A 26363-nucleotide genomic window follows, 5' to 3' on the forward strand; every position below is an offset into this window, starting at 1 on the left:
TGGGGATGTGGAGGTAGGCATCTTTTAGGTCTAGTGTCACAAGCCAAGCAGTTTTTGTTAGCATAGGCAGGAGCTGCAGCAAAGTTAGCATTTTGAATTTGGGGACCACCAAGGAGGTGTTCAGTTTGGATAGATCCAGGATGGGGCACCAAGTGCCCTCTTTTCTGGGAACAAGGAATAGTCTGGAGAAAAAGCTTTTCCTGTTTGATTTGGAGGGACAGGTTCTACTGTCCCCTGGGATATTAGAATTTGGACTTGTTTCAATGCCTCTGCCCACTGGTTTAGGGGGAGGCTGGGTACCCTCTTGGAATTGGGAGTTCGTTGAAAGAGAATCTGTATCCCTGAGAAATTAATTTTAAGACCCATTGGTCATTGGTTATAGAAAAAATGTTCAGACCCACCACAGACAAAAATGCAGATTCCACAAATGCTGAGTGATGCAAGGCAATTAGTCCAAGGTAAAAAGCCACAATTTTATTCCACCAAAAAACACAAAAAAAGTAGGTTAAGCGCTTTCACTCAGTCAATACAGAGCTTCCTCGGAACAAAGAATCAATTCAGTAACCACTTTAGAGACAATTCATCACATGTCCCATCTTGTTAACCAATAAAAAAAAAGAGTAAAACACAAACTTGGTTACACAATTCATGATGTTAAAAATACATACATTAAAAACAATCCCCTCACCCCTATCTGCAAATGAATACGTCCTGTATTAGTTCATCAAAATGCAGTCAGTTGTTAAACCACCTTTCTAAGGGCATATAAATCGAATTAATAATTTATAACAAACTAAAATAGAATAAAAATAAAAACATAACCACAAAACTATCTAATGGCAGCCCATAAACCCGCCAAGTAATTATTATTGTTCTAGTTTATAAATGGGCAGCCCTTAATTTTAAGACACTTCTGATGCTTATATTGTTTAAGCCTGGGGCTCTCCCTGCATCTAACCTAAGCTGTCAAAGCAGCTCTTTGTACTCCAATCTTGATTCCTAGTTACCCCCTCGAGGATCCGGGGTCACCTGTTCCAAGACTAAAAATGTAACTTTCATGTTGTCACAAAACTGGGAATGCTTGTAAAAAGCATTAGTGTCCTTACCTTTGGAGACTTCATACATGTGCTCATACACCCTTTTTCTTAACTGCCTCTCCGTTTTACCAACATAAAAACTATTACAGGTCATACAAATTCCCAAATAAACAACCCCTTTAGTCCCACAATTAAAATATTTGGTAGATTTATGTTTGTATTTTCTTGAAGGGATAAAAACTGTTCCTTGATTAATCATAAAACTACATTGTTGGCAAGCACCGCATTTATATGTACCAAGTTTAGATCTATCCATAGTTAATTTTGTAACAGCTCTCCTTTCCAATAATTCCTTGAAATTCACGTCCCTCTTCCTAACAAAATGTGGGTTCATGGGGATGAATTCTTTGATTTCATCATTAAGGGTCAGTATTGGCCAATGTTTTGAAATCATTTCTTCAACCTCATTAGATGTGGATGAAAAGGTATGAATAAAATTACTTTTAAAATCCCCTGTAATTGGTAATGTATTGACCATGTTCATTTTTCCGGTCCAACAGAGTAGTAATTCTGCCAGCTCCTTGGCGTTGGCACAGTCAGGGGAGAAAGCAATCTTCTGTTTTAATTGCTCCAAAGTGTGTTGTTGATATTTTAACAGATGGAACTGACAATTGAGTGCTCGGATACCTAAGGTTGCAGAGGTGTATACTTTCTTACCCGAACTGTCCAGAGCTCTGTAGTCTTTGTCAGAAGGAAGAGGATTCTTAGCAGAACTAGTATAAGCTCCTTTGGGTCCCTGTGTAATGACCTCCGGGTCTGCAGCAGGATTCCTACACAGGTATTGTGAGAATCCGGTACTCTGTAGTACCCGTCAGGTTTACTGGGGAAGGTCCAGAAACTCTCTAAATCTTTTCTTAGACTGTGGGAAGGCTTGAGATTCCCATTGGAAATGTTCCCTGAGGTAATGAAGGGTTCCCCCAAATGAGACTCCTCTGCATCTGAATCCTCAAACAGTTAAGGGATGTTGTTCCTTTTCAAAAGCAGAATAATCAAATTCCTCAGACTCTTGGTCTGTCATTACGTCTGGAGAAGGATGCCTTTTCCTTTTAGGAGTGGGGGCCCGAGCACCTCTAATAAGGGAGATGAGATCCTCCGCCATTTTAAGCACTTGAGCTTGAGTTGGGGGAGCAGTAGCATGATGGTGGCTAGAAGCAAATTTCCTAGGAGTGGCCTGGCTTCTAGGCCTGAGAGAATCCGTCAGTCTCTGAGAAGTGGTAGTCGGATGCGAAGACGTCAGTTTTTGTCTAGATTTGGTAGTGCAAAAAGTCTCCTTGGAAGCTGGTGCCTGCATTGCGGCTCCGGACCCAACCGAGGCAGAGGCAGCCAAAGTCTCTGAAGACGAAGTAGATTTCTGCAGCATACCGGACTCCAAAAGGCTCTTGGCAGAGGCCTGCATAGATAGCGAGACTGGCATCAGGGGCTGCGAAAGCACCTCACTGAATTCTGGAGAACTGACGACTTGCTTAGCGGTAGCGTTGTCGGAAGGCTTAGCCTCGTGTGGCCTGTCTCTATCTTTATCTCTACTTTTTTTTGGAATATCCACAGATTGTTGGCTGATGGACGCTATATTGAAATTCGAAGACAGAATACGAAAATAATAGTCTACAAAGAGAGCTCTACCGCGAATGGTTCTCACATTAAAGAGGGCACAGAACTGGTAAAGAGGGATGTCGTGGTCTGGGCCTAAACAAGTGATGCAGTAAGAATGAAAGTCTCGGTGTGGGATCTGCTTTCCACAGGCGAGACAATTGTTAACTTTTTCGGACATTGGTTAGAGCAAGAAAAAAGGGTCCCCAATGGGGTATTTAGCTTTAGATGTTTTCTGCTGAAATTCAACTTCTGGTAGCAACTGACCGACATTCATGCGAACTGCTTCTGCTACAGGCTCCACGGCAAGAAAGACTGGTGTAATAACATTGGCTACCTTGCTTTATAGCACTGATGACCTAACGTCAGACTACAGGCGACAGCAACCGATGCACATAAACATTGACTCTGGTATACGGGCTGACCGAGGGCTACCACAGTAGGGATAACCCACAGATGACTGCAACAGTGAAACACGAAGAACATCTACAGTGTAATCATGCATAAGTGTATAAAGGGTGTGTGAAAATTACTCAAGTGATGAGCAATATTTGGCTGTCTGACTACCTCTTCTGCCCACCACTTTATTCCCAAATCCTATCACTCCAACCTTGCAGAGCAGATTTGTGTACAGGATCTCTAAGATATTGAGAAGGAATTCAGGGACACCTCCATCCAAGTTAAGAATTTCATAAGAAAGAGAATGAGGAGGCAGAATAAGCCTTTTCTTTTGCCTCTTGTTCATTCTTCTCTTTTTCATCAGCCTTTCCATGTAATTCCTAATTCAATTTCTTTGACTTCACCTGAACTAAGACCTTCTTTGAAGGACTACAAAGAGATGGTCTACTGCACTTTTGCTTCTAATTATGGATGGCAGGGTCACAGAAATAGTAAGGTCTGCCACCCGTGAGAGCTGTAAGGACACTATGTCACAAAGTTACATTTTACAAGCTGGTTCAACCAACAGGCATTAAGCAACTATTTTTTTAATTTTATTTACAGTTGTTGACCAGGTTGTTCCACTAGACCAATGGCCTCTTTTCAGGGGATCCCATGGTGGTATTCATACTGACTAGAGGAAATATGGCAGGCCACCAGAGAACTTCCTCTTCTCCTTGTAGGTGAGTAAGTGAAGCACTCTCTGAAGTTGCGATGTGGCACTGAAGGGCTGTCACTGCAGCTCTGGAAATTCCAAGCTGGAGAGAGGAGAAGGAGAAAACTTACTGATGGAAAAAGAAGGAGATGAAATAACTGCTGCTGAGTTTGAAAACCAGAGATACAGGTACTGGCAAGACTTTATAAACCAGGCAGATCCAAAGGAAGGAGAAGAAGCAAGATAGAGTGACATGGCGGAAATATTACAAGACGAAGAAACAGAGACTGAAAACGAGCAACAGCTGAAGGGTAAACAGAGGTATTCTCAGTTGGTGGAGTAGCTACAAGAAGGAAGTTATACAGATGCAGTAAGGCAAGGAAAAATTAAAGGAGGAACCCATAAGGAACAAACGTTTGCAGTTTCTCAATAGCCATAGAGAAGACAACTAGAAGTAAGAATAAAAAGTAAAACCAATGGCAGTGTGAACAGGCATGACATTATAGACAGCATTATTTTGCCACTAGTGGTGATGTGTAATTCTTAATTATAAGTAATAAGAGGCGCACTAATGCAGGAGCTGAGGGTGCAGTCTGCACCAGGTGCAAACAGTAAGGGGTTGTAACCTTGCCTTTAAAAAGCTTTTCAAGTTTAAAACTCAAAAAGCTTAAACTAAGACCAGAGCCAGATCCTTTAAGGGCATTCTTCTTTAAAAATGCCCCTATCTGTGCATCTCTACATGCGTCGATGCACGTACACACCTGCTGCATATGCCTTTTCCACGTGGAATTTAAATACAAGACGGTTGTGTGTGTTGGGGGGTAGCATACTTCTCAAATCTGGAAAAATTTATTTATTTATTTTATTTATTTAACATTTGTTGACCGGGAATGTCCGACTAGGTTCCACAGATCCTGTTTTCAGCGGAGGCCCGGGGAGAAATGCTCCAGAAAAAAGCATACAATAATGTGGGGGCAAAAGCCCAAAAACAGGGAGAGATTTTAAACATTGTTCTTATAAACTTAGGACAGTTGCTAGAACAGGTTTCATGTTAGCATGCATTTTCTGAAGAATATGAAGTCTGAAACTCTAACGTAGGCCATTACTTAGAAACTTCACTCCTAAGTGATTTTCCAAAAAATAACAAATTTTATGAGGAACAGACCAAAAATGAAAGGCAAAAATCTGGACATTCTGCAAAAACAGTTGAGAGCTATGCACGTTAGTAAATTTCCTTAGGCTCAAACCCTGTAACTTGATTACAGGAAACAAGAGCCTGAATCTTCTGCAACTATGACCAAACCAGTAAAAAAGCTGTTTTGGTGCATGTTCAAGCAAATGATTTCTAATACTCCGGTGCATTTTCAAGAAGTTCAACAAAGTATTAGTTTAAGTGTGCACACTTATGCAACCAGCTTATTGAACTTTTTTTATTTTTTATATTTTTTCTCTTAACAGATTTGTTTGTTTTTCAATTGAATTGTACTGGTTATAGGTCACATTAAAGGTTGGAAAAGTTTTGAACTGATTTATTGTGGTCTCATGTATGGTTTCACAAAAACCTGGCATTTTAAAAGGGGTGTGTACACTTTTTATATCCACTGCGTGTATGCGTGCGTGTGTGTGTGTGTGTGTGTGTGTGTGTGTGTGTGTGTGTGTGTATGTATGTATTTATGTATATATATATATATATATATATATATATATATATATATATATATATACACATACATACACACATAAATATGAAATATTAAAGCAATGCCACCACCAGACACCTACCACATTCCGCCTTACAGCAAAACAATACCAAAAGTCAGTTCAGCAGAGCTTTATATTGCTTTCCTCAGAATAAACAGTTCTAAACAAATAGGTATTGCTGTCCTTTACATCCCTCCTGCTGACAATACAGCTATATTGGAAGATATCCTACACTGGATATCCATAACATTTCCACAAGAAAAAATACTGCTAGGTGATGTGAACGTCACTTGGTTGGACAAACTAACTGGCCTACATCAAACATGAACATATATGTTTTCACACAACTAATTATCACCCCTACACATTATAGCAAGACATCAAATTCCCCTATTAAACTGGATCCTAGTATCAGACCTTAGCAAATATATCATCACAGGTAGAATGCCAGACTCTTTCAGTGATCACCTCCCAATCTATATGACCAGACATCTCATACATCCAGTTAAACAGCATTTTTATAAAATACCACACAACCTTTCTTAAGTTTAATCCAGAAATGTTTATAGGTACTACACTATCATCTATTAACTGGAACTTCCTAAAATCCTCCCCTTAGACGGTGATGTAAATGAATTCAATACAACTTTTCTAAATATCCTAAATAGCCTTGCACCTTCTAGAAGGAAGAAACTAAATAATAATGCAATTTGGCTATCCAAAAAGACGAGAATGTTAATGCAGGATAGAGAAAAAGCATGTACAGTATGGCAAAATTATAAAACACCTCAATATTTTAAAAACTTAAGAATGCTTCACAATCATACTAAAAAGCAAATGAAGACAAAAAACTATGCTATGACAACTTTCAGAAATACAAATAATCTCAAAAATTTTGGGATGTCCATTAATGACTATGACAACTTTCAGAAATACAAATAATCTCAAAGATTTTGGGATGTCCATTAATGAAATCTTACATCCTGGCCAAAAATTCAACATAACCCCCTCTCCTGTTAACTCACCACTCAAAACTGCAATACAGTTCAACCCTCATTTTACAGACAATATAGCATCTCTAACCAAGGCTTTCTCAACATCTAATCCCAACCCTGCCCAACAGCCACATATCACAACATCCACTTTCACCTTCAAACCTCTGCCCACATCCTATACAAAACTTCACTTAAACTTTGCTCTTCTTCAGCTGATGACCTTCGAAGTGCGTACCTAAAAACAGCAGCGAATAGCATTGCCTATCCTCTGTCTCAGTTCTTATAGATAAGCCAATCCAGGAATTCTACATTCCCTCTCTGGAAAAAGTCACACATTATTCCTGTGCTCAAAGAAAGAAATTCAAGACATTAATAACTTTAGACCTCGCTAAAAATACTTGAAAATGTATTCAAAAACAATTGCTAGACTATCTCCTGCAGGAAGAACTCCTATCCCCTACACAATATGGTTTCCATCCTTCCCATAGTACTAGCTCTGCCCTTCTAACCTATATAGATAGTGTCAATAAAGATAGAGGTAACAGCAACCTAGTCTCTTCCTGATTAATAGACCTGTCTAAATCCTTTGACACAGTTTGTGTCACAGCAAACTTCTACTTTAAATGTCCTCATTTAGGTCTCTCTCAGCCCACCCTTCTGTGGTTCAAATGCTACCCATCCGATAGGTATCAGTCAGTAAAATGGCAATCCATTCTCTCTCCTTACCTCTCAGTCAGCAGTGGTGTACCACAAAACTCTATCCTTGTTCCCGTCCTATAACATTGTCACCAACACCCTCTATACATCCACACAACAGGCCACCCTAATACAAAACACAGGTGATTCCACTCTCGTCTGCACATCTGACAATATGGTACACCTCCAAATAAATTAATCAGGAAGCTTTAACAGCCATTGAAACATGGCTTTGTAACTCACAACCCATGCTCAATCCAAAAAAGACCAAACTACTACCCCCCCCTCAAATCCCTCTTTCATGAAAAAACAAAATTTAAAGCCCTCTCTCGATAAAACAACCACTGAAGTCACTTCTCATAGCAAATTAGTAGGGGTGATCGTGGATGATGCATATACAAAATTGCACAAGAAAAACTCACCAAAAACTAGGAATGCTATCTTTACAGAGCCAAAAACTTTATCACGACACAACTAAAACTGCACTTATATCTTCTCCACAAACTTGTTTATGGCTCTCCCCTGCTTGCTTACATAAGGCGTCACAAAAAGCAAAACTTGAACACTATAACAAAGTTATACATTTGCAGCAAATACCCCTTTCAGAACCCACCACAGTATAGCACTGAAAAGCCTAAATTGATTAGAACTGTCGCATCAACTAAGATATGCACAAATTCTTTCCACCTATAAAATTATCCAGCATCCATCTTCCTGTCAAACACTAAAAAACATTCTACATAACTATGTTCCCACTTGGTCATTACGATCCAGTGACCAAAAGGCTGTCTACAAACCTGGCATATGTGCTGAGCATTGTCTGTACTTGTACAAGTTTAAATACCACTTTCAGAGGCAGTAAGATTACTATCAGGAATGGCTTGTAGTAAGCAAATCAATGAACCTAGCAAAATGACAGAAGAATTTTAAATGACAGTAAGGAATAAGCCTGCATCAAGCTAGTATTCTATATTTATACTGCTGTAAACACAAACATTTTTATATCTGGCATTTGAAACATTTTGTTACTTGTATAATACAATGTACTTCGTTACTTAAAACTGACATGTACCCAGAAAGTATAATGATTAACCTGGAGAAACAATGTGAACAGGTAAAGTTGATTACACATTAAGTTTCAACCAGTTCTTGAATTGTTACAGCCTGCTAGCCGAGACCTTTTTATTTACTTTCATGAAGTGCTGGGTCATTGTTGTGACAGCTCATGGTGAGTACCCAGTACAGTGATACCAATTTCCTTCCATATTACAATACACAAAAAGGTGGTGGTGGGGGGGGGGGGGGGGGCAAAAATATAGACAGTGGCACTTACGGGGTCATACGGTGATCCTAGTTCCCAGAGTGCAAATACCTTCTGCTCCTCAGGAGTAGCACCAATCTGTGGGGGAAACTAAAAAATAAGAAAAGTAAACATAAGCCACTCTGTAACCAACCAGCATTAAATGCAGTTCTTGAACTACTAAACAGCAAATCAATACTTCTGAAAGTAGGTCTCTGGTACATAAAAGCTGATGAATCATGCAACATTTTACTGATCATAACCATTAGAGCACATCACAGTGGTTTAGGTGCTAGAGTGGAGATCCACGTTTGAATCCATTAGCCCTTCTTTACTCATTTGACTGAACAAGTCATAGTATTTTCTTGTACACTAGGGAGATGGGTAGACCTTTCACACCAGTGGTTTTTCCTTAAACAAAAAAAGGAATAAAAAGTATATTTAATTTGTCTGTGGCACACACAAAGTACATGAATATAACATTAAAGTGAAACATTCATATCATCATGTTACACATAAGGTCCAGAATGCCACTAATTCTACCTTCCAATACTAAATCTCCTCCCTTTATGGAAAGTGAGGGGAAAAATATTGACTTTTTTAAAGTAAATTATTCAAAAATGACTTGCAAACCAGCTCAATCAATCAGTGCAGGGCTCACTCAAAAGACTTTTGTGAAATTTTTAAGTATAGTAATTTGAAACATGTCACATGCACTGTTCGGGGGCTCCAAACTCCATTCACCACGTTCCCGTGTCACCAATAAATTAACACTTTAAGGAACGGCATAAACCACTTTTTTCAAAAAAAAAAAAAAAAAAAAAAAAAAACTAAATCATGAAGAAAAATGCGCACACATTCACCCTTAAATTTACTACTAAAATAATACTAATTTACAAGGACAGCAGTGAGTGAAAATTTAGGGTACACCATCATCAAGGCTTTCCCCTCCTGCAGCCCATTTTCTGCATCGTTTTCTAGTCAACACCCACCAATCCAATCCCAAAAAGTTTCCATTATACCTATGCAATTAGCTTCTCCCCATAAATCATGACACCATGGCCAACTCCCTGCACGTGTGCGTGTGTCTGTGTACATGTACATATATACAAATGCATGCATACACACACACACACACACATATATATATATATATATATATATATATATCTATATATATATATATATATATATATATATATATATATATATATATATCTACACATATACACACACATGTATACACACACATTCACATCCATACATATGTATGGATGTACGCACACAATTTTATATACACATGATAGACAGATATCCAACACAGGCATACTTGAGGTAAAATCAATCAAATCAACTATGCAAAATTTTGATCAAATGCCTAAACTTTATAATTTGCTTTAATTCACTGTCACTCATTAAGGCCACTAAACCAACTAATTCACTGTCATTCATTAAGGCCACTGAAGCCAAACCAGGCCTACTTGCTACAACTCACAAACAAAAATGTATTTTCACTATTTACTCCACACATGGCAGTAACATGAATAAATTCCATCAAAATTAAATGTTGGGTTCAATAACATCAACCAGACACTACTGCTATAACTGTACCTTGGTTAAAACCACATGACAGGATTCCATCAATGGCTGATGTACTCAAATTTTTCCATAGCCTAAGATCAGGAGCCAGACCTTGCAGGGAGTCAAGCTTCTACTTACTGCCAAGGCATATTCGAGCAGAATGCGTAGTTCAATCTGTTAAGTCCAAGAACTATGACACTAATAGTCATCTGTAGCCATTTAATTTGGGATCAATAAATAGTTACAATCCTCAACCAACTTTCAATTAAGCCATTAGGGACTTTCTTAAAAACAATGACAAGCCAAACGGGGAACACTATTATGGTAGTGGGCAAATTCAATCAGAAGTGGAACATAAACAAAAAAATTGGGCTACAAATCACCTTGGTTCATAGGTAGTTACTAACCATGCGGTCCAGGAGATCATCGAGGAGCATAGCTCAATTTTCCCCAATTGTCCCAAAGCATTATCCAGGCTGAGCCTGAAACTTGTGAATATTGATCAGTGCACTGCCCCTGTAAATGAATATAAATAAATAGCCTTTTTAAGTTACTTGGTCAGCCCTCCCCAGTAGACAAATGGAAGCAGGGGGATCAAAACATGAACTACATGGAGTAGCTCGTCAACAGCTCACAACCTTAATCCTCTGAGCTAACTGTCAGACACCTTTAATTCAAACAGCAAATGTCCCTAATTAAAGAAATCTACACAAAAAGTACTTTGCTTGACTGGGTCTTCATTGATGCTCCTCATATAATCCCTCCATCCCACCACCATCAAATTCACTCTATTTTTAGTGATCCCTACACTATCTTAAAACTTAATCTCTGGTAAGGTGACAAATATTTCAGGATCCAGCTCCATCTTCAGATCCTTTAAACTGACAAAAAAATGGGCCAATATTTCTACTGCATACAGACCGGCCTGTGTTAAAGAACTGACACTGACTTGGCACTTCAATAATCTCCAAACATTTTTCTTTCATTTCAGAACAAGTACTTTTAGTTACTAGTTATACCAAACACAACCTCACTCTAAGACTAACTTCTAAAGTGAAAAATACAACTCACACAGAGAAGACAGCTAGGGAATCCTTTAAAATGTTAAACTCCTACTACAGCTGGATAAAGTTTTGCAATGCAAGAAATCACTATTAAAACACACAACAGGTCAAAGCAAACTACCTCCAGATACTGCAAGAGAAGATTCCCGTCCTCTGAACAGAGGTCAATAATTTACTACAAAAATTTTAGTCATCATCTCGAGCACTGAACAAAAAAATCCAAACCATCCATAATCCTTCTGACAACAGCCAAGCCCAGCAATTCAAACTTAAGACTGATAACTTGCTTTCTGAAGGTTAAAGACCTCACCCTCTCCTCTACTCTCAAGTTTCCATTCAGGAAGCAAACACATGAAACTGCCAGCTGGTCTCATGCCTGAAGCCCTCAATGAATGTCACACTTGGTTGGGCTGTGCCCCTTAGGAACATTAACTTGTTACTCATCAGTGCTACGTTCCCTGACCTTTGGGACATAATCATAGTTGTTCCATGCCTCTAAAAAATGGATACCTTTACTCATCCTACTGCCCTTGAAAGGGTAGTTTCACAGCTTACCACCCACCCTAGCTCCTTTGCTTACCTTAGTTCCCAACAACATTGCTTCAGAGAGAACAACATCCATCTGCCTCATAAACCAAATAATTCATAATGTTGAAAACAGCACACTTACAACAGTATTTACGGATATGAGAGAGGCCTCTGACTCTGTTCAGTACTTCAAACTCCTAGAAGAAACCTACCCGACAGATTCTCTTCGGTATTCTAGACTCATATACAAATCTACTTGACACAGATTATATCCCACATCATTTTCCTGGAAAGACAGCTACCCAAGGAAATACTCTTCTAAAGTTAATGCGGGAAAATTTCTCTCCCTCTAGGAACAGAGTAACCTAGATCCACAGCTTTATCTTGGGACAATTACTTTTCACTATCTTAATTAATGTTTTTAGCACTACCCTACCTGGTGCATCCAAATTTTTTATGTAGATGCCTTGGTGATTTGACTGATACTACACCATCACCATCAGACACACACTAGTTAAAGATCTCAAATGGTTTGTTATTTTACTGAAGACCAGAACATCGAAGATCAAAATCCCAAGACAATTACATCAAAAAACTAAAATGTTGAAATGTACAAGGACTGACAAAAACACTACATATTGAACCCTCCCTGCCACTGCAAACCTTGGAGGGGAGCTCTACCATGGATCCTGCCAATGTGGGGGGAGGGGTTCAAGTCCAGGAGGTGAACACTGTAGGTCCCAACAATTTTAGCTTTTTGGCATAATCGTCTCTAGCTTTTGGTCAGAGATATTCTAGTCTTCAGGTAAAACGACCGCAAACCATCTCAGGCATATCCATACATGGTTTGCTTCCAAGAAACTCTTACCAAATGTCAGTAAAAAAAAAAAAATGACCTTTGGTACTGACAATTGCCTTTCATTGATGCCAGGCACTTTGTCAGTGACATCTCTATTACTAGGCAACTTGTACAAATACCTAGGATTTTTGGCTTGACCGGGGTTTGCCTGAAATTGCAGTCAACTTAGCAACATACCACAAAATATCCAACCAAGCAACTCTTCAGGTTAAATCCATCACTACAAAAGAAGTTAGAATATAGCCTTCTACTATTAACTATAACTTCCTACAGGTTTTGTTCAATAATATTTCTCGATTTATGATCGTCAAATTTAGATCATTACTCCATCCAAAGATAAGCTTCAGCCTATTTCACAGCATAAGCACCTGTTCAATAAACATTTCTTAAACCACAGTCGCAACCCTACATTCCTTTTTATGCTCAACCCTTACCCATAGCCTTTGCTCATCACATTCAAATTCTCTAAACATTTAAGCACAACTACTACTCTCCAAAATGTTTTACAACATCATATTCCTTCATAGGTCTTAAAATATGAAATTCAGTACTCTTAGCTATCATAATTTTGCTAACTCCATCAAGTTAGCTTTTTCAGTTACCATCTTCTTGAGTGACATGTAATGACTGCCATGTGAGTAAATGTTTGATTTTTATTATAATGTATAATCCACAAAATTTAGACTTACAGCAGAAATGTGCACCACGTACTTCTGTAATTACCTTTGGGACTTATTCCCTCAAGTGTAGTGCAAATGTCAAGGTAATAGGACCTCAGCCTTTACCCAAGACTTAGCTAAATTTTCTCTCCGCTATGAAATTTGTTTTTTTTTTTTTTTTGCGGTTTCTCTAATGCAAAATGTTGACCATTCTCTTGGTTTATCTTCATATTTGTGCCCTTGATAGCACAAGAGCTGACCAAATGGGGCCATCATCCAAGCAGCCACCATGAGTGGGTTTTTTTTTCACTTTTTCCACAGGCCCTACAGGCACACACCCAATGAGGCACTGGGGATGAGGGATGTACACAATGGTCTATTTGAAGCAAATGCCCCACACTTCCACAAGGGGCACTGCTTCCAAGCAGCCCTGTCCCTCCTACTGCTCCTCAAGCAATTGTCTTCTTGGTCTCTGTACCAGGGAGATCACACCACCCAGATTGCCTCAGAGTACATGCAAGCTCCATACGGGAAGAGGTAAACAGGCTTCACCCCTTCCCCTTCAAGGCCATTAAATAAACCCCAGGTGCCTGGGCAACAGTCATGGCTGTATCCCTTTGCATCATGGAGACAGCCTAAACATAGTGTCTTCTGTCCTTTTTGTTGTATGAGTTGTCATACATGCAATAATTTTTGTATTCACGCCATGACTTGCTTTATGTTACAAAGCAATAGCTGATAAAGGGTCCCAGAGTCTAAAGGATTAAATCTATACTGGATGTAGTCTAATTCTTGATGACTTCTGTAACCAGTCATAAAAGCTGAAAAAAAAAACAAAAAAAAAAACAAAAATTAGTTCTGCTACTACTACTATGAAAACCAGCATTGAGCAACTCACACAAATGAGAGAGAACCAGAGGAACATCCAGATCAAGTGGATCCAGGTTACGAGACACACACCAAACAGAAAACCTCTTCCATTTGGATAAGTAGGATTTTCTTGTAATAGGTTTCCTGGCCTCCTGCAGGACCCTCAAAAGCGCATCCTCAGGAAAAAGGTGTCTATATGGTATCAAAATCACCCACAGTGTCAGATGGAGACTGGACAGGTGGGGATGTCTTGTGTGAGTAGGTCCATCCTGTGAGGAAACTTGTGATGATTGCTCTTGGTGAAATGCAAAAGAGGGAACCAATGCTGTCGCAGCCAAAAGGGAGTCACCAACAAGACTGCAAGCATCCTATTGAATTTTGAACAGGACTTCTGGAATTAGAGGAAGGGGAGGGAATACCTAAAAAAAATCCCTTAAAAAGAGAGAGAGAGAGAGAGGGCTTCCAACTTCCACACCACAGGACTTGGAACTCTGGTACAAAACTGAGGAAGTTATCTGCTCAGAGGGAAGGCAAATAGATCTACTTGAGTACCACCCCACTGATGGACAATGCCCAGAAACACATACCTGCGGAGCATACATTCATGGGATTGACTAAGGACCTGCTCAGCATGTCTGCCATAATGTTTTGATCTGAAGGAATGTAAACTGCCTGAACAGGCACTTGATATTTTCCAGCAAGATCCCATAGCAGGAGTGCCAACTGGCACAGAATGTAAGATTTTGTTCCTCCCTGTTTGTTTATATACCACATCACTGTGGTATTGTCTGTGAATACTTTACGAGGCCCTGGAGAGAAAAGACAATGAAAAGCCTGAACAGCCAGCATAAGAGCTCTCTTCTGACACTGATGTGCTCCTTCTGCTGATGAGGCGACCACACCCTCTGCACTTAGGCAGCCAAGAGCTGCTCCCCATCTCATGTTTGAAGCATCTGTGAACAATTTCTGAGAGAGAAGAGGGGGATCCACTAGTGACGTTCCTTCTTGAGACAAGGATGAAGAGGAACTACAAAGTCTAGAGGATGTGTATCTTGAAGCCCAATGACTTCAGAAACCACTGAAACTTTCTAATGTGGAGTTTGGCTAGAGGGAGCATAGGAATGGTGAATGCCATAAAACCCAGACCTCTAAGAAACTCCCTGGTTGTCATGTACTCCAGAGGAAGGAGGAAATGAGAGTCGAGGCCTTTGGAGGAGACAGGGATGTCAGCATACCCACTGTCTAAATCCTGCAATCCAGAAAGACATGATCCCGAGTATGAGTCAGAGAAGACTTTTTGAAATTTACTGTGACGCCAGGCTCTGAAGAAGGGAAATGGCAAAATGAAGATTTTGCAAAAGGATGCCTGAAACAGCAGGTCATCTAGGTAAGGAAATATCTGGATACCCTGAAGCCCGCGAAAAGCAATCACAGGAGCTAGGCATTTGGTGAATACCCTTGGGGCAGTAAAAAAAAGACCAAAGCAGAGAACTGAAAATGCCAGGAAGTAACACAGAAACACAATTGTCTTGAAAAGGGGATGGATCAGAATATAAAGGTAAGCATCCTTGAGATCTAGAGACACCATATAGGCTTGAGGGAGCAAGAGAGGAAAAAAAAAGTCTGAAGGGACAGCATCCGGAAGGTGGGCACCTTCAGAAACGTATTAGATGACAGAGGTCTAGACTTGGTCTCCAAATACCCTCTTTTCTGGGCATTAGAAACATTCTGGAATAACCCCCCCACCCATTTGGGACATAGGAACCTCTTGAATAGTACCCTGAGTCAAAAGGTCTTGAAAAACATCTGGGGAAAAAAGGAAGTTGTTCTCGAGTAGGCTTAGGAATGCCCCTAGGCCCTTCGGAAGTAATCAACCATGGTTCCCACGAATGTCCAAAATGGATGCTTGCAGCCAGCCGGATCCTCTATGGCCTCCAACAGGGTTGCAGTAGAGGAATCAGACAAAAAAAACTTGGTGAGCCTCCGGGTTCTCGCCAACCTCAGGATAAATGCTCAGCGGAGACTGGACAGCAGAAGATTCCAGTCTAAACTTTTTAACTACTTTCTTCCCTAACAGCTGACCCTCGGGGCAGGAAGTTCCTTCCACTGTATCTTTAAAGAGAAGCTTAAGGTGCTGGTTCTCAAGATACAAAGAAAGGGAAGAAAGTAGACTATGAAGGATTTTTGGAACACAAGCCCGACTAACTGAACAGGTTGTATGGGCATGAGAAGCTCCTAGGCAAAAAAAGACACTTTACGTGGCGGTCTTTATGGGGAATCTGTCTCCCGCACTGACATTTATTCTTCCTGGATTACACTAAGGAAAACTACGTTCAAACTGGTGGAAATGACGTAGGCGTTCAGAAAGACATTCTGGAGATGCATTTGGACTGGCGACACAGAAGTTCTGAGGATGGTACATATGGACGTCACCTTTATGCCCTATGCTATCCGAGGAGCACGTGTGATGTTTGGTGTACCTTAAAGCAACAGTAGGCTTTGGTATGTTGGCAGACGTCAAGCTTCCATTATGTACGTATATGTGTTTATATAATTAATACACACACACACATTATATATATATATATATATATATATATATATATATATATATATATATATATATATATATATATATATATATATATATATATACATATACATATATACATATAAATAAAAATATATATGCACACACACATACAAAAATCAATATATAAACACAGTCCAAGATTGTATATTACTGGGAAAAAGGAAAATTCCCTTAACCCCAGTATTGTGTAATCACTCCTGTTTTAAAGCTTTGTTGATTTAAAAAGTTTGCCCCCCACACACCACCTTAGTAATGCATGCTAACTGTAACTCTGATCCTGCCTCTATCCTTAACCTTGCAGTTTACTTTACAAAAAAATTATTTCAGTAACACTACCACTTTACTAGACAGGCTCAGATACTGGCACACACACACACACACACACACACACACACACACACACACACACACACACACACACACACACACACCAACAAATGTGCATACTGCTAAAGCTTTTCCCTTATCTAACCCAAACCCAACAACACTCGGACACATTCCCAGCCTTGATGCCAATTCACTTACCTCTCTCTGTCATCAACATTTTGACAAGTGTTGTGTGTGTACGCATCCTGAACTGTTTGCATTTTGAATTATATGTGTGTACAGCTTTAAGGAGAGTTGTCCTGTTTAAGGTCTTTCCTAATTCTGCCTTGTTGTAGAAGGTCCAAGTGCAAATTATAATGGAGGTGTATTCGTATGCAAACTGTAATTATCATAGTCTTGTATGCAAACATAATTCTATCACTTCCCTCAGATTAGTTTGCTGTGCAGCTGTGCTATTCTGCTGCATTACCTTCCACACCAAGGTGTTTCTTGTATAGTATTATTCTTTTAGCTGTTTTTCAGCCTTTTCTACACAATAATACAATTGAAGTACCGGTTTGAAAAGTATTCTTTTTAAACAAAACATTCTCATTTCATATCCTCCTCTGTTTCATTCCCCTCCCCTACACTTAACAGGTGCACAGTGGTTTGATTTCTTGGCCAAACTGACAGTGGTAACAACCTTGTGCGTAGACAGAAAGGTATTCTTGTAGTTATGAATTACTCCTTACTTTCTTACAGGGCTAGCCTAGAAAAGTTTGACTAGATTAGATTTCCCAGCAAAACCCATGCTGTTACCTGCAGTCCATAGCACAGTGGTTCTTTTCTAGGTTGGTGAATTTATATGTTTGCTGGATCTTCCCTGTTGTGTTTTCTATCATAATGAAATGGCATAGCTTTCTTGCAACTGTGTGCCTTTGATATCAAACAACCCATTTGACAAATTTTCTGCTCATATTAACTTGGAAGAATTTATCTGTATTTAGTATATAGATTCACAGGTATTTACTAGGTTGTTGACCTGTGAGGTTCTTAAGAGACCTAGCCTTACATTCCCTTAATAGTTTTTAGCCCTCAGATTTTACATACAAATAACAGAAAACTGTACAGCTCTCCCTGTATTTGGGTTATTTTCTATAGTCTATCTCTAAAACTTTGCTTCCTTTTACCTGCTCATATATGTTTTTCTTTTTGACCAGTCTCTTGTTTCTTTTTCTAAGGATATTTGATTTTGAATTTTGGAGATATCACTGTATATTAGTTGACGTCTCCATTTGAGGACTCTCTCCTTTTTATATATCCTCTCAGGCACCACTTGTGTGCCTGATGAGGTCATCATTTCATACCATGTTTGGCCATTTTTCTCACTATTTTTACCCTTTTTAAGGGCTTTTGCCATGGCTTTTTCTTCTGCTTTGCGACTGGTACTTCAGTTTGATTACTGACGAAGGCTCAAATGCCTTGTCAGTATTCTCTGGTACAAATGCTTACAGTTCACTTTTTTTTTTATTCACTTTTGTCTGTTATGAGATTCACTTGGTGATCTTTGTATTTCTACTTGACAGCAGTTCACAAGCAAGAAAGTAAATGTCCACTTCAGCTAACTTTTCCATTCTGTACATTATTTGAGTGCTATATCCTTTTGCGGCCCTTAACTCAGCAACCTTTGTGACCATTCCTTTCATGGTTGCTAATTGAGTTAGTTTTGTTAATTTTTGGCATTATTTGTTGGCAGTTATGGCTAAATAATGCTAATCTTCTGCATTCTCACTTTTCCTGTTTCCTGTAGGTGCTTAGACTGGCTTTGTTCCTGCTAATTTGCTAGATATGAGAATATTGCTTGAAGTGTGGCAAGTGTTTGCCTTTTCTAGCTTGCAGAATATTGCCAAAGCTATAACTGTCTTTACATGCTTTCTGCAGGTGTGTGTGTGTGTGTGTGTGTGTGTGTGTGGGGGGGGGTCTTGTGACATTGGCTATACTTCACCCATTCATGTAGGTGTAACCTACAGTGTATGTACCTTACAAGCCCTGCTGCTGAAGGCATTTAGTATCTTGTTCTGTCCCACATTTAATTCTCTAAGTGTTTTATGTACATTTCTGCAGAGTAACATTGATAAGGTTACTGAGCAAGACCAGCTTTTAGCTGCTAGGAAGATGATTCCTAGAGAAGCCGCTCTTTGAGGCTAAGTTTGGGACTCCTTCCTGAAGGTGGTGGTGTAGTTTAACCCCCAGTCTTAGATGCAAAACATTAAGTACTTACCATAGTAAATCTGGACTGGAAGTTCCAGTTTTATAACCATACCATTCCTCTGTTTCCCCTGCCTTTTTTGTAGGGCCAATGCATTTTGTCTGACAAGGTTTGAATAGTTTTGTATTCTTCTATTTTTTTTGTTTTCCCTTAGCACAGCCTTACTAAGGTTTAGAGAGGGGTCTTTACACGCACAGAAATATAGGTAAACATGGAAAGGCCAGGATGCCTGTAAATGGTAATGAATGGAGATGCCAATCCACATCTGTTATCATAGTTTTAGCATATAGTTGCTTTGTATATAAATGGACATAAAAAGGCAAAAGTAAATTTGAAGTTGAAGGCAATAGGTTATCTGGTAATGCTTTACCTCCCTTCATATATTTATTTCCTCTGACTGAATCTCACAGTAATAATAAGAGACATGGCAGAGCTACAGCATTAGTGGCTGGGAAAAGTAAAACTGTTGTGAATAATTTTCGCCTATAGATTTCTTTTATACAAAAGATGAGTTGATCAGCAACTCAGTTGTCCAATATTCTGTGGAATTGTATGTCATGATTAAAACATGATAACCACATTTCTTCCACAAATGTTTGATATTGGACTAACATTATAATCTGTATCTATTTTTTTAACCCTGTGAACCTACTGGACATCTCCAAGGGCATTTCATGTGGACGTCCTGCAGAAGAAGAAACAGAAAACCAAGCATATTTCCACTGTAGTTAAAAGATCTCCAAAGTGGATGTCAGGATTTTATGCTGGTGGGGGTATTTAATGCTTTAATAGCTTAAGGCCTCATCAAGGGGTGTCTCCGCCTGTTCCTTCCTGTTCTTTTTACTCCCCGTAAAAGACCCAGGGAGCTAGAGGATCTAGATTCTGGGGAGGAGTCCCTGGTTTACTCTTCCCAAATTCCTTCCCTTTGGATTATGGTTCAGAGGAAGGTGATTCTTTTAGTCTAGATTCCACTTTGGAGGAACTCTGTTTTGGTGATACTGTTGCCCGCATGATGGATTTAAGTAGGATTGTTCTCAAGTGTTACATTCAGCAAAGGTATTATGAGCTCCTCCAGATGGAGTCTTCAAAGCCATCATCTGTTCCCCATGTTCTGACCGCCTTCCTGGATACCTTTTCAGCAACTTCTGTAGACCCCCCCCCCCCCCCCCCGAGTCTCAACCCCCTGCATCCAAGAAATCTGATAGATTTTATATGGTGCTTGATGAATGTAATTTTTTTTTGTAAATGCCCCTCTGTAGTGTCCGTCTCTTCTGACAAACCCTCCAAATTATTGCCCTCTACCAAGTTGTTCCCTTCAGATAAGAATAGTAGTGCTGTGGAGAGGTTGGGCAAAAAAGTTTACACTGCTGCTACTTTATCCTTTCAGATTATCAGCTGCCAGATTCAAATGACCAGGTAAGTATTGGCCCTCCTTTCTCAAGTTTCCAAAGTAGTTTCTGGCCTTCATGACTCAGAGGGGAAGGCTTCTGCCCTTTCCTTGGTGGCGCTACCCCTCAAGTTGCACAGTCTATCAAATGCAGCTGATGCTTCCTCCAAGGCTGCTGTCTTTGGTTCTGTTATGGGGCGTTACTCTTGGCTTCATCTTCAAGGCTGTGCCTGTTGACATTAAGGCCAAACTTTTGGATGCTCCTTTGGATAGTAAAAATCTTTTTGGTGCTGCTGAGCTTTTCAAGTCACTCCAGGATAAGGGTAAAGCCTTGCAGGAGTTGAAACATAGTTTTGTTTCTCCTATTCCTAAGTTTCAGAGAAATTATCCCTGAAAATCTGCTTTTGTTCATAGGCAGTCTAGCCCTCCACCTACTGGGAAAAAGGGTTCTAGACGCGTGTCTTCTGCCGAGTCTACTCACACCCCCTACCTCCCAGAAACCTGCTTTTCAGGATAAGCTGGGTTCCTTTTGACAGTTTCTTCTCCCCTTCCCTCAGCCAGGTTGTTTTATCCCTCCATCTTTCATTATCCTTTCCAAATTTGTTAAAGGTCACAACAGACTCTTGGCTTCTCTCCATTATTCATTAGGGATATTTCATAGTTTGGAATCCCCTTCCTCCCTTTTTGGGCATCCTTCAACCTCCTCTGGAACAACTTTCACTTTTCCCAGAGGTGCTCCATTCTCTTTTGGTCCAGGGCACCATTCAGGCTGTGCCTCCTGCCCAGGTAGGCAGGGTATTTTATTCCAGAATGTTTTTGGTTCCCAGAAAAGAGGGCACTTGGAGACCAGTTTTGGATCTTTCCCAGCCCAAGACCTTATTCAAGATTCCTTGCTTTAGAATATTCTCTTCACACACTTTTTTTCTCCTTTTCTCCTCAGGCCTTTCTAGCCTCTCTGGATCTCAAAGATGCCTAACTTCATATCCCCATTCATCCCCTTTTCAGGCAATTTTTACATTTGTCTGTCTGTTCCTTCCATTTGTTTTTCAGTTCTCTACTTTGCCTTTTGGCCTTTCTACTGCCCCAGGGTTTTTCATCAAATGCCTCACTCCTGTCATAGCCTTTTGCAGGATGAAAGTAGTTCAGGCCTTTTCCCTATCTGGATGATCTGCTCATTTAAGCTTCTTTCTCTGACGCACTGCTTCAGAATCTCCAATTTGCTATTTTCCTGTTAGTCTGGGATACACCTTAAACTTCCAAAAATCAGCTCCGACGCCTTCTCAGGATCATATTTTCCTCAGTTGCAGTCTTCAGACCATCCCTTTGCTGGCATCTTTGCCTGCCTGCAAGGCCCTGTCTCTTTCTCCCTTTTTCCAGTCAATTCTTCCTCTGGTGTCAGTCACAGCAAGTGAATTTCTCAGGGTTTTCTGGTTCATGGCTTCCACCATTCCCATGCTCCCTCTGAACAGGCTCCACATGTGAAAGTTTCAGTGGTACCTCAAGTCAGTGAAGCTCCAACATTGCCACCTTGTGGACTTCCAATTACTCTTCTTTCCCTGTCTCAGGCTCTTGCTTCAGTGATGGATTCAAGAGCACCTTACAGGTGCCTTTGACAGGAGATGAGGGGCCTCCTTCAGCTCTCTCATGGTTCAGGGTCTCTGGTTCTGCATCAGAGGTCAGACCACATCAGTATGCAAGAGAGGAAGGCTCTGCTACTAGCCTTTCAGGCTTTTCATTTCCTATTTCATCCCAGGCCCCTCATATTTTTCACAGACACCATTACAGTGATGTATGTCAACAACCAAGTGGGTACAAGGTCCTATCTTCTTTGCAGCCTAGCTCTTCACTTGTGAGATATAGCTGTCCAGTATCAAGGGACTCTTCATGCAGTTTACATTACCTCAGAGCACAGTCTAGTGGCAGACTCTTTGAGCAGGTCCAGCACACACGCTCATGAATGGATGCTTCACAAATGTGTGTTCCTAGACCTTGTCCATCAATGAGTTATTCCTCGGGTAGCTCTTTTTACCTCCCTTCAGAACAGACAATTTCATGTATTCTTTTCAAAAGTACCACATCCCCTGACTTGGAAAGTAGATGGCCCTGTCTTTTCCTTGGAAAGGGGATGTTTCTGTATGCCTTCCCTCCCCTTCCTTTACTACCACAAGTCCCTCAACAAGATCACCCAAGATTCTCCCAAAATCTTGCTAATGACTCCCTTTCGGCCCAGACAGCATTGTTTCCCCTTTTCTTCTCACTTGACCAGGGAAAATCACCACAAGTTACCTCGCCTGATGGATCTTCTCACATAAGACAAGGGGTCTCGTATCCATCCTCACTTGTCCTCTATTCAACTGATGCTGTGGGTGACAGGGTTTTGATCCTTTTTAGGCACCTCTTTATGATGATGTGCTTTGAGTCCTGCAGGAGGTGTGGAAATCCAGTGCCAGGAAATCATATGTCCAGATGGAAACAATTTTTGTCTGGTACCCACCTCTCTTGCTATTGGGATCCCCTGTTGAGGTTCCTCTGGTTCTCTTTCATTTGTATGATATGCTCCTCCATGTCTGATTAATGTATTATTCAGTGAAAGTGATGCTCATCTGCCCTTGACTCTTTTTCTGGCCTCCAGATTTGAAGTCAGGCAATATCTTAAAGGCATTATATCAAGCCTTCCAGGAAACCAATTACATCTTCCTGGGATCTCAGTTTTATACCTTAACCTAATAATCTATTAATTTAATATATCTTAATACCCTGTTCAGTCTCAGCCTCTCCACAGGATATGTGCCCATAGAATGGCGCACGGCAACAGTGGTCCCGCTACACAAGGGTGGGGCCACAACTGACCCTGGGAACTACCGACCAATAAACCTGATCTATAAGGCTATGGAGCGAATCATTATGGAACTCATAAATGGAGAGATTGGAAACCTCCAGTTGCTGGACCCCACACAGTTTGGCTTCGTCAAGGGCAGATCATGCCTCCTGAACCTGGTGGATTTCTTTGAGACAGTTACTCAGGCTATAGATAAGGGAAAGGAGTACACACGGCTTAATTTGACCTTGCTAAAGTATTTGACACCATTCCCCATTAAGGTATTATTGATAAGCTCACCAGCCTGGCCATAAACCCTTACGTCACAAGATGGATTGCAAACTGGCTCTCAGACAGATCCCATAAAGTAAGAGTAGCGGGATCTATGTCCGAATCCAGACAAGTAACGAGTGGTGTGCCTCAGGGCTCTGTCCTGGGGCACCTCCTGTTTGGCATATACTTCTCATTAGTGCAGGCAAGCACGGAAGGGCTGTGGCTGACTAAGTTTGTGGACGACTGCAAACTGGGTGCTATAATAGAGTCTCCAGCAGACATGGAGATCCTCCAGAAGAAGCCATGGTCTCAAGCTAAATACAAAAAAATGCATAGTAATCCCCTTTGGAAAAAAACAAAGTACCCACAAACTACAACATAGGAGGTAATCCCCCTGAAATCTGAAGAAATAAGGGATCTAGGGACCCAAGTAGATAGTCAGCTTTCCTTTGATAACCATGTTGCCAAAGTGGTTAGAAAATCCTTCTATGTGACCCATCTGATCACGAATCAAGATCCAAGGATGTAATGGTGCCCCTCTACTCTTCCCTCATCAGACCCATTATTGAGTACAATGCACCAATTAGAATGTACCTGGCTAGACATCTCCAGCAGCTGGAGAGACCACAGAGGTACCTAAACAGGTGGATTACTGGCCTCAAACAGTTGCCCTATGCAGCACGATTGAAAAAGCTAAGACTGTTCTCTGTTGCATACCGCTTTCTCATAGGCGATCTCTGTCTAACGTACAGAGCCATGTCCAACCCAGAATTGTTGAACATGCTCCATCTTAGCAAAACCAAATCTACTCGGGCTACACGCTTTAGGGATATAAACCTCAACACAACAATGAATAGAACATGCTGGAGGGATAAATTCCCTTCGCAGAGACTTCCCTTACTATGGAACAGGGTCCCGATCTGCATAAGACAGAGCCCCCTCACTATCATTCTTCAAGAGGAACCTTGAGTGGATGGGTAACAGAAAGTTCACACCGGGGATCACAAAAACAGCACTACTAGATAGGGGCCAAGGGTACTAGCTGCTAGTACAAGGGTCTAGGGAACTACTAAAGGGGCGGTGAGTACCGCACAACATGGCTGGGCTAATCTATCCCTTCGGGCAGATAGCCCAGTACCAACCTATGAACCTATACTTGAAAAACTGACTGAGGCTCCTTTTCAGCTTGCTAATTCAGTTTCCTTGCAACATTGTGGAAGACCATTCTTCTTTTGGTCCTCACTTCGACTAAGACAGAGTCTGAACTTCAGGCTTCCATGGCTGTTTCTTCTTTCTTAGTTTTTCACAGGGACAGGCTGTGTGGTCATACTAATCCTTCTTTTATGCCCAAGATGGTCAATGAATTGTCACAGTCTGTTCATCTTCTTCGAACCTTTGATTTGCATAAACAGCTCAGATATTGTTTGGATAAAACTAAAGTTATTCACAAGTCTGAGCAGCTTTATTTCCTTTCATCCCAAGTTTTTGGGTTTGGCTGTTTAAGCATACCATCTCTTCCTGGATTTCTAAAGCCATTTCTTTTTGTTATTCTTTTCAAAGTATTTTCCTTTCAGTAAAGGCTCATTTTCATGGGGCTGTTGCCTCCTCTGGTGCTTTTTTAAAGGGTTGAAAACCAATTCCATCTTTAAGGTTGCTACTTGGTCCTCTGTTCATACTTTCACGAAGCAGTACAACTTGGATGTTATTTCTAAGGTCAGAGCTGGCTTTGCCAGGGCTATCCTTCATGGGTTTCTTTTGGGTTCTTCCATGCCATCTTCCACCCAGGCTTCATTTTCAGCTTTTGTACTCTTCCTTCAGTTATGAATACTGCAACAATGGTATGGAAGGACATAGTATAGTTGTGTAAAATCTTACCATAACAGTAGATGTCCCTCTCTTCACTGTTGTAGTATTTGGTCCCTCCCTCCTGCCTCCTCTGCTCTACTTTGTCTTGCCCTCCTGGCCAAGGGGCTCTTCTCCTTTTTCTCCTAGATACAGGTTTTTCCTTGTACTGGGGCTTTTCCATTGGAGTATATGCGTCCGTATGTCACCTTTATGCCCTGTGTCGTGCAGGGGTTTGTGTGTGATGTACGGCGAATATAAGTACTAAAGGCTGTGGTATACTGGCTGAATGTTGGGCTATTCTTGGTAGGAGACCCCTTATGTTATGAATACTGCAACAGTGAAGAAAAGGACATTTACTGTTATGGCAATATTTTACACAACTGTACATTTCCCCAAAAATCACTTTGGAATGGATATTAGGATCTCTATCAGAAGCTAAGTGTAGTACCTCCATGGTTGCATTCGCAGTACGAAATATGCACTAATCAAACCTGTACTTCAACTGCTAAGCCTTATCTAATCCACAGGGTTTGTGCCTGATGTCTGGAGTGCAGCCGCTGTGAATCCCCTACACAATAGGGGTCCCTCACCAGCCTTAAATGTAAAGCCACCTTTAAGGCTAGTGTTGATGATTGGATGGCCTTAAAGATGCATATAGTCAGTCATCCAGTGGTCCCTGTGATTGCTTGCCTGGGTGCTGTTCCTGTAAAAGTCATATGACTTCTCAGATATGGCTGACTCTTGACAGCTCGTCTGGCAAAGTCTCTACTCAGATGTGGTAAAAGGTGTTCTACTTTGGGATACTTTTAAATATGTAGACCCTTTACCTATTCCTCAGGTTC

The 26363-nt window shown here is 40.6% G+C and overlaps 1 protein-coding gene across 3 annotated transcripts in view; it reads right to left on the reverse strand.

Annotated features, from left to right (window-relative positions):
• The window catches only part of POLR3E (RNA polymerase III subunit E), an 892447-nt gene that overhangs the window by 58335 nt on the left and 807749 nt on the right, over positions 1–26363 (reverse strand). For all 3 annotated transcript variants that reach the window (XM_044089628.1, XM_044089629.1, XM_044089630.1), the window contains one exon: positions 8503–8580. In XM_044089628.1, coding sequence (XP_043945563.1) covers positions 8503–8580 — 78 coding nt within the window. The remainder of the gene's footprint in view (positions 1–8502; positions 8581–26363) is intronic.

Source organism: Protopterus annectens, chromosome 12.part0 (assembly GCF_019279795.1).
Source record: "Protopterus annectens isolate FY-2018-M chromosome 12.part0, PAN1.0, whole genome shotgun sequence".
In the NCBI taxonomy this organism is placed as follows: Eukaryota; Metazoa; Chordata; order Ceratodontiformes; family Protopteridae; genus Protopterus; species Protopterus annectens.